Below are 13,289 nucleotides of genomic sequence, written 5' to 3'. Positions count from 1 at the left end.
GATTTACAACATCCTTTACCTGGGTGTGTTCAAAAATTTGTTTGCAAGGATGTTTTTCTAAAATACGTCTAAGGCTTCTATATATTTATTTTTCTCTGGGCGCCTTTTCTCCTACAGCTCATGCATCCTCTGCTTTTCCCCTACCCTTACAAGCAGCTTCCTTTGAAAAACAACTCGCTTTTTGGTGTTTTTGGGCTTTTTTTTTGTGGACCTATTTTTTTGCAAATATCTGAGCTTTCATGGCCTCCTCTGGTTCCTGCACTTTTGACTAGGATTTCTACCCTTTAGATCAAGACAATTTTATTTTGATTGAAGATTCCAACTGGGTTTTTCTAGATCTCAATTGGGTCAATCTCTATTTTTTTGGATGCATCATTTTTCGTGCCTTGATTTTTGAACCAACAAATTCATAATCTAATTTCATATTCTTTTTGAGTTTTTCAAGCTCTCTTCTAGGTGTCCTTTCATTTTTTCTAGGTCTTATGTCAATTTGTCTTGAAGGTCGTGCCTTTTCAAATATTCATGTTTTTTTGCATAAAAAACATGTCATGGCATCTCTCACCGATCTTCTCTTAGAAGGCACCCATCGATTCAATGGAAAGAACTACAACACCTAGAAGCAAAGAATGATACTAACACTCATCCTAAAACTCATCCACCATAGTCAATGCTACCCCAAACCAATTTTGCAAAACATTCAGAGCATATTCCCTTGCAAAAAAATTTGTTTTGAAGTTAGATTGACCATTAAGGCAAGGTATTAGAGTTAAATCTCTCTATTTTTGTTTCTCTCTTCTGTAAATTTACTTCTATTTCTAATGGTCACTTTTCTTCTATGTTTCCATATTCTCTCTCTATTCAATATGGAAACTTTCTCTTTCTCTCTTCAAAATGTTTCTATTTCTCTCTCTTTGTTCATTATAGAAACATTCTTGTGTATACTTGTATATATAGATCATTTTTTATCTATGTTTAATAACAAATTCGTTATTTTACCATTATCAGGTGATGTGTCAAGAGACACGACCCAATCTCATATAAGTAATATATATACCGCATCGCCAAGGCACAAGAAGGCATCAAATAGGAAATAAGTAGAAAAGGCAGAATAAATAAGAGGTGAACCAAATTCATTACCTTTGATCGATGAAAGGAAAACATGGACAGAGAGGCATCAAATGCCATTTTGCACACATGGTGCCAAGGTCCCACCACATACCAAGAGGGAAGTTAAAGTGAACCGGATGCAATACAACGTTAGACACAAAAGAATAAGACAGACTGGAAACATATCCCAAGGCGGATATTTGGTTTGACCTCGCCAAAAATATTTATAAATAACCCATGGTGGGAGTGAGCAATCACTAATGACACCCCTAAAGCATAGCAATGTCACTGTTGGGGATTCAAGGAAGATCATAGACAAATATGGAGAGGATATTTGATATAATTAATTCTTTATCAAAACATCACTCAATATAGATATAGAAGATATATTTCCTAATACTATCATCAATAAGTATTCAAATGGAAATAATCGTAATACACACTTACAATCTATTTGAAACATTCTTCATTTTATTACAAATAGATTTGACCTTCTAACATTATTAAATATCATTTGATAACCAAAATGACTATTATAAATATTACAATTGATTTTAGGACATCAATCATAATAGACCCAGAAAGGGGACATTACATGTTTTTGTTGTTTTTATGATACCGTGTGACATTCTTATCTTAATTAATGCTTCTAGGCTACATACATAAGTGCATGCATCTGTGTATGAGTGTGTATATATACATCTATATATGTGTATTTATATACTTCACATGTTTTTGTACTAAAGAACCCAAACTCCATTTCACACTTTTGTTGTATCAGCAAATTCATTCTTTGTACCCAAACCAACAACTAAACATTAAGGACCCATTTGGTTGCGGGCATAGGAATTTAAAATTAGAATAGAAAAATGGAATGGGAATGGAAATGGGGAATGGGAATTGAAAAAGGCAATTCCAATCCTATTTGGTTCACTTGGAATTCGATTGGGAATATGTTAATCCATTGTTTGGTTGTAAAAAAATGGAATAGGAATAAGGTTAAGTTTTGTATTTTTTTAAATTTTCCTTAAATTTTTTGTTTTAATTTATTGTTTTTTGGTTAATTTTTTCAATAATGGTAAAAAGGTTAATTTATTTTCATTTTTATTTTATTTGTTGAAGTTAATGAGAAATATAATTTATTTCATTTTTTTAAACAAATAGATATAATAAAAAAATGTTATAAAAAAATAGTTAAAAAATTACAAAATTACAAAAAAATTAAATTAAATTTTAAATCAGATTGGGAATAGGAATGGCCTATTCCAATAACAGATATTTTTTGGCCTAGACATATGCTCATTTTAGGGGCAAAATTGGAATGTCTTCCTATTCCCAATTTTGATTGAGCGTACCAAACAGTGAATATAAAACATATTCTAATTTTCTCTTCCTATTCCAGTCCTATTCCAGCAACCAAATGGGCCCTAAAGGATTATACAAAAATTACAAAAAAGAAGTCATTAACTTATTAGCATTGTTAGTAATTCAAATACTAATTAGGACTGTATTAACACAACAATAATAATATTAAAGTTTGCTAGTTTGAATTATAATGCTATAATATGTGATAGAATTTAAAATACCAGCATTATGATAATAATATAATATTTGAAATAATGAATATCAAATGATAATAAAGCTATTGATGCAAAAAAATAATAGAGTTATACCAGAAGAACCCTCAATCATGCTCACCAATTATTCTTGTTTACATCACAATGCAAATTATATTTTCTAACTATAATACCGCAGCTTCACCTTCTCATGAACACTTACATAATATAAATTTTGACAAAATTATTGATGGAAAATATATCAAACTAACATCCTCACTACACTCTTATGTTTGAGCTTCATGTTCAAGTCTAGGAAATCCTCACTCTAGCTCCTAGTAGATTGGTTAGAGAATAGTCTCCCATGAAAAAACATCCTCTTCACAAATGATATTGTCAAGGACGTCAAGAGCGTCTTGAGGATGAAGACATGCCCCCCTTCTCATTTTTTTCTTATCTATTTTGCAAATATCCCCACAATGTTCACAATGTATGTCTCTAGAATATTCCAGTAAGTTTCCAATCTATAGGGAATTTCAAAAATCCCCTCCTAATGTAGGGAGTATCAAGATGTCCAACAGGCTGACAATCTTCCTCGATTGTCCTAGGACAAAAATAACCACTCAAATCACAAAAGTGTTTAAAATAACATTAAAAAAGTGAGAGAGAGAATTTTAAAATTTAATATAACACATTTTGAATGTCATGGAAATGAGACTAACAATAGAGATATCAAGATGTCCAACAGGCTGGAGTATCAAGATATCTTGATATTGTAGGGAGTATCAAGATGTTCAACAGGCTGACAATTTTCCTCGATCATCCTATGACAAAAATAACCACTCAAGACTAAATATAGAGATATCTTGATATTGTAGGGAGTATCAAGATGTCCAACAGGCTAGCAATCTTCCTCGATCGTCCTAGAACAAAAATAACCACTCAAATCACAAAAGTGTTTAAAATAACATTAAAAAAGTGAGAGAGAGAATTTTAAAATCTGATGTAACACATTTTGAATGTCATGGAAATGAGACTAACAATAGAGATAAAACTTCAAAAAAAAAAACATTTTTTTTATATTTCAATTTGCCACTTTACAGCGGTTTTCTTTTGCTTCTCTTTCCAGGACTGCTAGAATACGAGATGAGTTTCCTATAATGTACCTGCACTGCCCTCCCTCTACATCTTGGCTATTTGATTGTGCAAGTGATAAAGGTTTTGTACTAAACTTCTGTAAAGAATTAAATGCATTTATTTTATCATTTACAAAACAAGATTATCTTTGATGTTGTAAGCATACCAACTCTTATATCAAGGATTTGGATTTCTTGAATGCCATATCATGTACAAGTGGCATCATTCCTAAACTCTCATCACAATTTCACTTTAGTTACCTTTATGGTTTAGTGATGGCCAATTTTCGAAACTTGGTAAGAGAAAAATCTAAAGGGCATTTCTTGCTACCACTTTGATTCCACAACCTGAAAGGAGTTCATTGTCCACATCAAAGAAAAAAAGGAAATGCAAAAATGACAACTCAAGTTACACAAGCAACTCTATTGAGGCCATGGATATCTAGATAGCAATAGATCTATGGGATTAAAGCGATACCCTTGTAGGGTATATAGATGTTTGTCTAGCAACAAGGCTCTATCCGATTGGCTATGGTAAATAACTCTAACTCTGTAGCGTAGTATGAGGATGAAATTTATCTTGAAATATCTCAAAGAGAAAAAAAAATAAGGCAGATGCACACAAAGATTATTTGACCTCAAATTAGTTATTTTTGATAGCAAGTTATTACAATCACCCCTTAGAAGCCTTCTTTCAATCCAAGATCTTTTACATGTTTGGCCTTTGTTACAACTTTTGGTGAGGGTTGGTTTTTCTTTTCTCCTTAAGGTGTCTTAAAAGAAAAGAAAAAAAATATTGCAAGGGAATGCTGAAAAGGATGATGTTATATACATAAAGAGGACACACACCTATTTATATTTCACTAAGCTCGCCATTGAAATCTGATATGAGATACTCTATGTGAGTTTACAATAACTCTATGGTCCAATGTATAAAAACCCAATCGTTGAACTAAAGATTCTAGAATTCATCTTCAATAGGTTGTTCCCTGTAAGTCACCAAATCAATAGATTTTCTCTACAGCAGGCAGTCCTTGACCCCATTTTCTCAATCTAACGTCCTTGTCATGCAAATATACTACACATTCAAAAACAAGCAATTTCACTCAAAGCTTTCCTCACCCTGCACCTCAAACACGTTTCAACCCAGCAAAGCCAAAGGAAATGACCACAAGCCACTCTCAAGAACATTTGCCTACAAGACACGTGGTAGTACACATCACAATCATGGAGGAAATGGCTGCATGCCATATAAATGGAGAATATTTTGAGGTATATCATGGGAACTTTCCAAAGAAATGGTATTTTGACAGGTTCAAAGAAAGCATATTTGCCAAAAAAAAAACTTGTGGGCAACTTTCCAAAACGATGGTAATTCATTTACAAAAGACATGGCTAGCACCCATGTTGATGGCATAGCAAATAGGAAAGGCACAACCAATAACCATATAGAATATGTAACAAACCATTCATGTCGAAATATTCAGCATGAAGGCAGTTGTAATTGAAGTAATGATGAAAAGATCGACGTCCAATATGTAAATCAGAAGGGGTTAAATCTATAAAACCCCAAGCCCACATGACAACAAAGGACTCTTAGAATCGAGACTGGGAGTTTTAGATCTCAAAATTTTGGAACCCTAAGGATTCAATGGATTGATTCATAGCATCTGAGTTCTTCAATTTATTGCTAAATGTCAAAGCTTGTTAGATTAAGATGTATGCTATAGCATTTGTAACCTGCAACCTGATTTCTAGCCTTAGCATGTTTGGCTCTTGATTAAATACAAAAACTGCACTTGTAAAGCCTTTCTTCTTTTATTAATCAGAGCATTCTGTGTTGATTTTTTTTTATGTCTAGTCCAATTTACTCATGTCGATTTCTTCATCTTATACTTATCCTAAGAAGGAAAGGATCATCTAAATATTTTACTCCTCCATTTTTCTATAACATTGGACATGAGTTGTATCATTTATAGCCTACTTCTCATGAGGATAAACCACAAGGGTAATTTTGTTCTCATCAAATCCTTATAGGAATTATTTATGCTTGGGATAGAGAGACAGTTCTAGGTGTCTCTTCTTTGGATTCCATTCAAAGATAGCCTCCTTGTATTGTGTCCTCCATATGGAGAGTAGTGCAACCCTTGGGAGGTTTCTGCCTTTATTTGTAACCCTACAGATGCTTCCCATAGCTAGAATCATATTACAGTTTGTGTCCTTGTGACTTCATATGTTTTTCTCTCTAAGTCAACAATAAAGGGTATGTGGTACATTATGTCTACCAAATAAGGGTTGAAATTTCTAACCAAGAAGGTTCAGCACAAAGGTTTTCTATTGAAAAATCACCTCACTTAGCTTTTTTTGTTTGTGAATGGTTCTTCTCCAATTCCCCCATCAAATATCAAGAGTTGGTTTCTAAAATCCCAAAGGTCATTTCATAGAGCGCACAAAGTCCCACTCTTGTTGAACTTCCCAACCGCCCTTATTAGAGCCTCTTAAAAATTGACAGCAAATTATTTTCATCTACCAATGGAATGTAAAGTGATGAATCATACTTAGTTGTTGAAGAGTTTTGTTGTTGCTGCCAAGTTTAACCTTTTTAGACTTGCTTATGCTCTTCATAAAAAATACAATATCAATCATCATTCAGCTCTATGTTATGCTTCATGTCAACATCCTTCCTTTCAGTACCGAAATCTCTGTCAGCTTTAAGCTTCCGTACAGCTTTACTTTCCATATTTTTCAAGAGTTTAATATGTTCTTTCTTAGCCAAACAATATAATTCACTATTGATCTGAGACTTTCCATATCATACATCCCTTAATTGTTTACTGGTCTGACTTGGATGATTTTTCATCTTCCATAGAAAGACTACTCATTTCTCAAGATTTTCGATAATGTTTCTCATGTAGCTGCTGCTCTGTTTGGAGTTCCTGCTGTGTTAATTTTTCTTCTTCCATCTTCTGCTCAGATTCAAAAGTCTGCTGCTTAGAATTTCCTTCCTTTATCAGAAATTGCTCATTCAACTCAAAATTTCCTTTATATCAACCCTGTTTCTTTGAGCATCCAAATTTCTATCATCTTTGTTTTCAGAACTTTATATTATCTGTTGTTGCTCGTTCACTTCTCAGTATTCTTTCCATATTTCACAGGCTGGCAGGATGTTAGCTCTGATACCAATTGCCATGACCCTTTTTTGAGATTGCCCTAATTGTTGCCCAAAGTTGAACACGTATGCTATTGCCTGCAATAAGTAGCAATTTCTGATCTGGTCTGATCGCTGATATACTATAAGTTGACCTGCTCTTTGTGAGCACTGAAGCTAATTCAATTGCTTTCCTTAAATAGATGAACTGCATATTTTACATTTCAAAATTTGCATAGTCTATTACAAAGCTGTGTACATATGGTTCTTTAAGATCTAAATGATTTTTTTCACAAGTATTAGCAGATGTTGTACATATACATCCACTTATACAAGGCTCCATATATTGTTTTAATATAGATCTGGCAGACTGTTTTTATTGCTCTCCATATACCTATAATTACCTCCTATTTCCTTTCACATCCTCCTTTATATACCATCCCACGCCTCTTAAAGAAATGAATCCTCCAATAAAGACCTCCCTCAATAAAACAGTTCTAATTTAATTTGCAATTGTTTTACCCCTTGGCAGGTCGACCATCTTTAAACGGTTATAATTTAATGTTGGTGAAGCTTGTACTCTGTTGAGTGAGTTGTGCCTTGACATTGTCGGCCCTTCCTTTTTCCCTAATCAATTTTTATTTGTTATCATTGCTATTATTTCAATTTATTTGATACAGGTCAGCTTCTTATAACTATTTTATTTCTTCCCCTAGGGTTTCCTTTATTGTTGAGACTGATTTCAAGAAAGGCTATGACATATTTACAGAATCTTAGAGCAAGAAAATCTCCACAACAATTCATAGAACAAATTTTGTCTCGATGTGTTTCACCACTTGGTGGGTAGGTTAAGGGGCGGCGGCATTGTTGTCCCCACCCAGGTTTGAATCCCCGCTGGGCCATTGTGAATGGGGGCTTGTGCCTTCGCTGATACAATGGGCTCGCGGGTTTGGGCCTCAGCTTTGTAATACAGGAATGAGGTCCCCCATCTGCGGCCTCACTGATTCATAGCTCCAAGTCAAAAGTGTTTCATGTAGAGCTGAAGGGTGTGTCATGCCAGAGTCACTGGTCACATTAAAAAGTTTACCACACTTATTGGGAAAAAAAAAATCGTCTATCTCACATACAAAAAGGAGAGAATCAAGCTTGATTGATCATGGAAGGAATCCAAATGCAATAAAGAATTATATATCACAACCGCTAAAATAAAATCACACAATGATTTGGACAAAAATATTACAAAAACAATTTTACTGCAAAATATTTGACTTTCATGTTGTATTAGCAGTTAGTTAAACTTCAATTTCACCAGCCAATGATGTTTCTACAAAAGAATTGAGTAGCACAGAAGAAAATTACCTTACTACAATGTTTCTATGGTTTCTGTATGCCAGAGATATGCTGTGGCGCAAGAATATCATGTTAAAAGAGCCACTCACAAATGTGTCATCCACTTCAATACTGCAGGAATACAACTCAACTGCTTCAGTGGCAAACAGATGCATAAATGCATAAAAATAAGACATCATGGTATGATGCTCACAATAAAACAATCATTTTATTTTTAGTTGGTAATAGCTAGAACAGACATCCAAAGCAAAGTACAACATCAGTAAACTTATTCAAAAACAGCAGATCAGTACAACTACATACACGTGCAGAATAAATTTGAATTTTGTCAATTCACCCATGCGCATAGTTACCTGGAGAGAAGAGGATGAAGATACAGGCAGGGGGACAGGTATGCCACTCAAAATAGGGTACTTGTGCGAACTAGTAACAATACAATTATATTATAACCACATGTATGAAAGCAGTCGACATAAATTATGGGTGTGAGGATAAGGACACAGTCCACACTCCTACGATGGGGTTTCCTGGAAACAAAATATATATCAATGCTCCTGGACTTCAAAGCGAATCTAGTGTCACGAGAAATTACTATTTGTTAACTGACACATCAAAAGATTTTTCTTATGACCCTGCTCACAAGTTCAAAATAATAATAAAAATACTACAGGGGACTCGGTTAACACATGTCAGGTAGCAGCACTACTGGAAAGTACAAGAAATTGAATCATTTTGGAGGGTAATCTAAATGGGAGCTCATACCCAAAAAAAGTAGGTCATGTTGGCAAGAGTATGCTCTGCAACAGTGCTCCAAAAGACTCCATCCAAATGTGTTGGAAAGGTTAGGATGTGTACAAGAAGATGGAATGGTTCTAAGCTTTGTGAACAGAGGGTTTGATCACCAAATAAAAAACAACAAAGGTTAGAATTCATAAAAAGATTGTAGCACAACATTACAAAATATGAATAGATAAATTCTCTTCTGAAAGGCAAATTGGTAACCTCATATTTATTCTGAGATTGTTGCTTTATTTTTCTTATAAAGAATTTTTTCGATCTTCTTTATTTCTGAGTATTTTTTCCCGGATTTTAAAAAATCTCTTTGTTTGCTGAAATATTCCAAAGAGATATTGCTTTTCGTATCTCACAGAAATTCACAAAACACAAATAGCTAAAACAAATGGAGAATTTCAAAAGATCTGAAGGGCTGAAATCTTGTCTTTATAGGGTTCATATCACAGTATATCCTCTCCTCTATGGTGAAACACTTGTCCTCTTAACTTTTCAGATTCCAAAGAGAATCACTACATTTTATTTTATTTTAAATTGAATTTCTTGCTATAAATAGGTATTCAGGAATTGCAATCAAAATGTAAAATTTACAAGAACACCATAGAAAAGCATACAAGCCAAGAGCAGGATATTCAACTTAGCATCTTGAATAATTTAATAAATGATTGATTGCCATTTGGTTTTTTGTTACTAAAAGAGTGGTAAATTCACATTTCTTCTGATAGATTGCCACCTTTTTGCATTTATATGGATAAATAAACCTACATATCTCCTCACAGATAGCTGTACATACCTTTCATATCTATATATTAGTAGATAACTTATGATCAAAATTGTTCTCTTGACGTAAATTGTCATCTCAATTTGTTCATTGTTCATTTTGTTCAAAATACTCAAGTATTTCATGGTAGAAAAAAAATTGTTAATTGGATCCCCTATAATATATCTAACTCCCAGATATATAGTGTTTATTCATCAGATGGCTATCCAAATCCTAATAAGGGGGACTGGCCACACAATGGAGCCCTAAGGGGTCCAGTCAGCAGGATGTTTCATTCGATTGAATTATGTACGAATATATTCCCACTTTTATGAGGTGGAAAGATGAGTTTGAGTGACAACAAAAAGATGATATAAAGTTATAAAATAATCAGAACAACCTATGCGAGGAATGAAGTCAAACATTATCATACATAATTCATAAGCTTGATGCATATAAAAATGGTTATATCATGCCAACAATTTCTCCGCCCTGCCTATAAGTTAAAGTTGAAGTGATTGTTAAACCAATAACACTGATTCTGTCAAGGATAGCACTTTAAATTAAGTAGATTTTGAATATTTCATAATACAACCAATCAGGTCAATCTGTAAGAGCACTGATTCTATCCTCAAATGAACAATACAAAATTTAGCACACAATGGCATAATAATAATGGAGTAAAAAAATTCCTTTACTCAGTGAAAGCACCAGATACATGCAGGACTTCATCCCTCGTGAAAATGCATAAAAGCCAATAATCCATACCATTTTTTACATTTTTGTCTTACCTATCCCGAATAACTGTTTGTACACCTCACAAATGAATAATGGTCCCATGCCCTATGATGTTAGATCTTAAACCCCTCTTTTAAAAAATAAAGTGGAATTGATTGGTCAGTTCCGCCAACCAATTTGGGATCATGCATCCACTATCTTCTTCTGTGTTGCTGTTTTATGGCAAAAAGCATATCCTCTAGCACTAAGACAATTTGGACTCTCACACTTAAAGTACTAAATGAGATAAAGGTCCTGGGTAACACTAGAGCCAGCTTGTGCAGTGGTATTGCCTACCTCATTAGATCCTTTAGTGAAATCCCTGGATAAAGACAAAGAGCAAACAGAAGGTTGCCACTGCAACAGACAGACAAATCACGTGAACTGATAGACGGGCTAGGAAGGCAAGGACTAATGAGCATTCCATGGGAAAGACAGTGTGAATGCAGATATGGCATAGCATCAATGGGATATTCTGGGATCATTCCTCTTGATCCATGCATAATCAACAGGTCTTACTGATATTGGCAAGGATACTAATCATGGCCACAATATCGGTATCATTGACCAAGCATGGATGATTAAGCATCTCCAACCTTGTGCCATATGACCAATGGATTGAACTGACATGTCACTCTTTGTTAATAAGACATTAACTTTCACAAGGAAGCTTAAGAAATCAATTCAGATTTCAGTAGCCTCTTAGGGGTGTTCCCATCACAATAAATCAACAAGGCAATCAATGCAAATGGGGTAGCAAGCTAAAAGGGCTTAACCTTGGAGGAAACTTCATGATTAAGCAAGCTTGAGTTAGGGTACTACTGGGATGGGACCATTCCAGGAAGGCTCAATGTTCACATTTGTCACAATCACCTAGATGTAATGAGTGCTAAATGTTTCATTCATTCTCATGAGAGATGGGTTCTTGTCAACCACTACACATGAAATATGGGTTAATGAGTTTGACTTGAAAACTATTCAGTTGATCCCTAATAGCAATCTCACCACTCAACAAGATGAGATATCCAATCTGCACACAATTAATCAATGTTGAAATCTCAGTACCCAATGACAGGAGGCACTCAACCAACTGCACTAATTATCCAATTTGCTACCCTTTAAGCTCTATATAACAATGTTAAAACCTACCATTCTTTACTTTCCTACAACATTACAACATCCCTCCCATGTACAAACCAGAAATAACCAATTCCCAGTCAATATCCATTGCTAGTGGAGGGCCTTAACTCCAGGAACACTACCACCAGCATCGCAGAATATTACACCCACCACAATTCCCTGCCTCATAAGTCAAACATTCAAGCGGTATCAAGATGCATTATATTACATCTCACCGTAGAAATCTATAATCTTTAATAGCATTCAAACGAGTTCGAGAAGCAGAAAAAGATAAAGTGCATTTTAGAAATACCTAACATTGGGAGAGGCGTGGGTGGCGAGTTGGAGGATCTGGTCGCGGATGTAGACAGCAGCTTGCTCGAGGCCGGGGCTCCCCTCCTGTCGAATGCCAATGTCTTGAGCGAGGCGGTAGAGGTGTTCCATGGCCCTCCCCTCCGAGAATCGATCAAAAGGCGCATCAGCTGGCAAGGGTTCGACATGCTTCATGAGGATTCTCCTGTGAGCCACTTGCCCCACAATCCCGTATATCACCAATCCCGCTACGAGCACCACTGCCCATGACCAAGACGCCATCTTTTTCCACCTTCAAAATTTCATTCAATAAAACATCATATCATATGAGTATGCCGGTATGTTCCTGCAACTTCACCTACCTCAAATTTCTAAATGTCATTAAAGCATCTGAAAAGAATATATACAAACCAGGATTCCCACCGCCTGCACGAGAATCACCCTGCACAAAGGAAAAATCGGTTGTTCGGCAGCACTTTTTATCTAATTGTTCATGAAGAAACATCTGTGCGTGAATGTGACGAGATCGCGCATAATGGAGCGATTTTAAAATCGATGTTGGTTGGTCTTCTCATCGGAAAAAGATCGAAGGGGTATAATATGAATCGGGTACATATGACAGATGGAGCTAGACACATAATTCAATTACTAGCTTACAAGTATTGGTAACGGAAAGGGACCTATACATTTTTCATAGTTTCCTGACATAATCGCGGAATAATTCCAAACTTTCTTTATTAATCGGCCAATCAACTTGAAATACATGCCATCCTTTAATTTCCATTGGTGAATTCAATTACCTATAAAACGACTTTGTTCTAGATCTAGGAATATACAAGAACATCTTAGCTTGGAACATCAGGAAGAATTTAAAAAACATATATTTATTGTTTGATATTTGTTGCAATCATAGAATTAATTTAATCTAGAAAAAGCATGTTGAGTATCTCTTTAAACTGAATCGTCAGCTTATTTCTATGAGGGAAAAGAATGTGCATACATGGAAAACCATGCATACAAACCATGCATACAAAAAAAACTTACTGACATTAATTATTTTCTATCTTTTTGTTAGCTTATATTTAGTGTTGGAATTTGGACACTTTAAGTTGAACTTTCAATTCAATTCTAATTTAAATTAAGCAGCTTTCCCTATATAACTTAAGTAGTTTTTTCAATATTTGTATTTTATTAGTTTATCAAACTTTTGCTGCTATATTGAGAAGATTGTG

General features: G+C 34.7%; 1 protein-coding gene across 3 annotated transcripts in view; it reads right to left on the bottom strand.

The window, feature by feature from the left end:
* Positions 1-12,914, bottom strand: part of LOC149567512 (Zn-dependent exopeptidases superfamily protein) — a 153,434-nt gene extending 140,520 nt beyond the window's left edge. The window contains exons 1-3 of one of the 3 annotated variants that reach the window (XM_089820730.1): positions 12,469-12,914; positions 12,059-12,349; positions 8,307-8,408 (exon numbers count right to left, since the gene is read on the bottom strand). In XM_089820730.1, coding sequence (XP_089676856.1) covers positions 8,307-8,408; positions 12,059-12,339 — 383 coding nt within the window. In that variant the 5' untranslated portion in view covers positions 12,340-12,349; positions 12,469-12,914. Of the gene's footprint in view, positions 1-8,306; positions 8,409-12,058; positions 12,350-12,468 lie in introns of those variants that run through there. The other 2 variants (XM_089820731.1, XM_089820732.1) reach the window with 2 other exon arrangements.
* Positions 12,915-13,289: the final 375 nt, after the last annotated feature.

The sequence above is a fragment of the Cupressus sempervirens genome, chromosome 3 (genome assembly GCF_028749045.1).
Source record: "Cupressus sempervirens isolate cs-2001-9-10 chromosome 3, ASM2874904v1, whole genome shotgun sequence".
Taxonomy (NCBI): Eukaryota; Viridiplantae; Streptophyta; class Pinopsida; order Cupressales; family Cupressaceae; genus Cupressus; species Cupressus sempervirens.
This window is presented reverse-complemented; position numbering and strand designations above follow the sequence as displayed.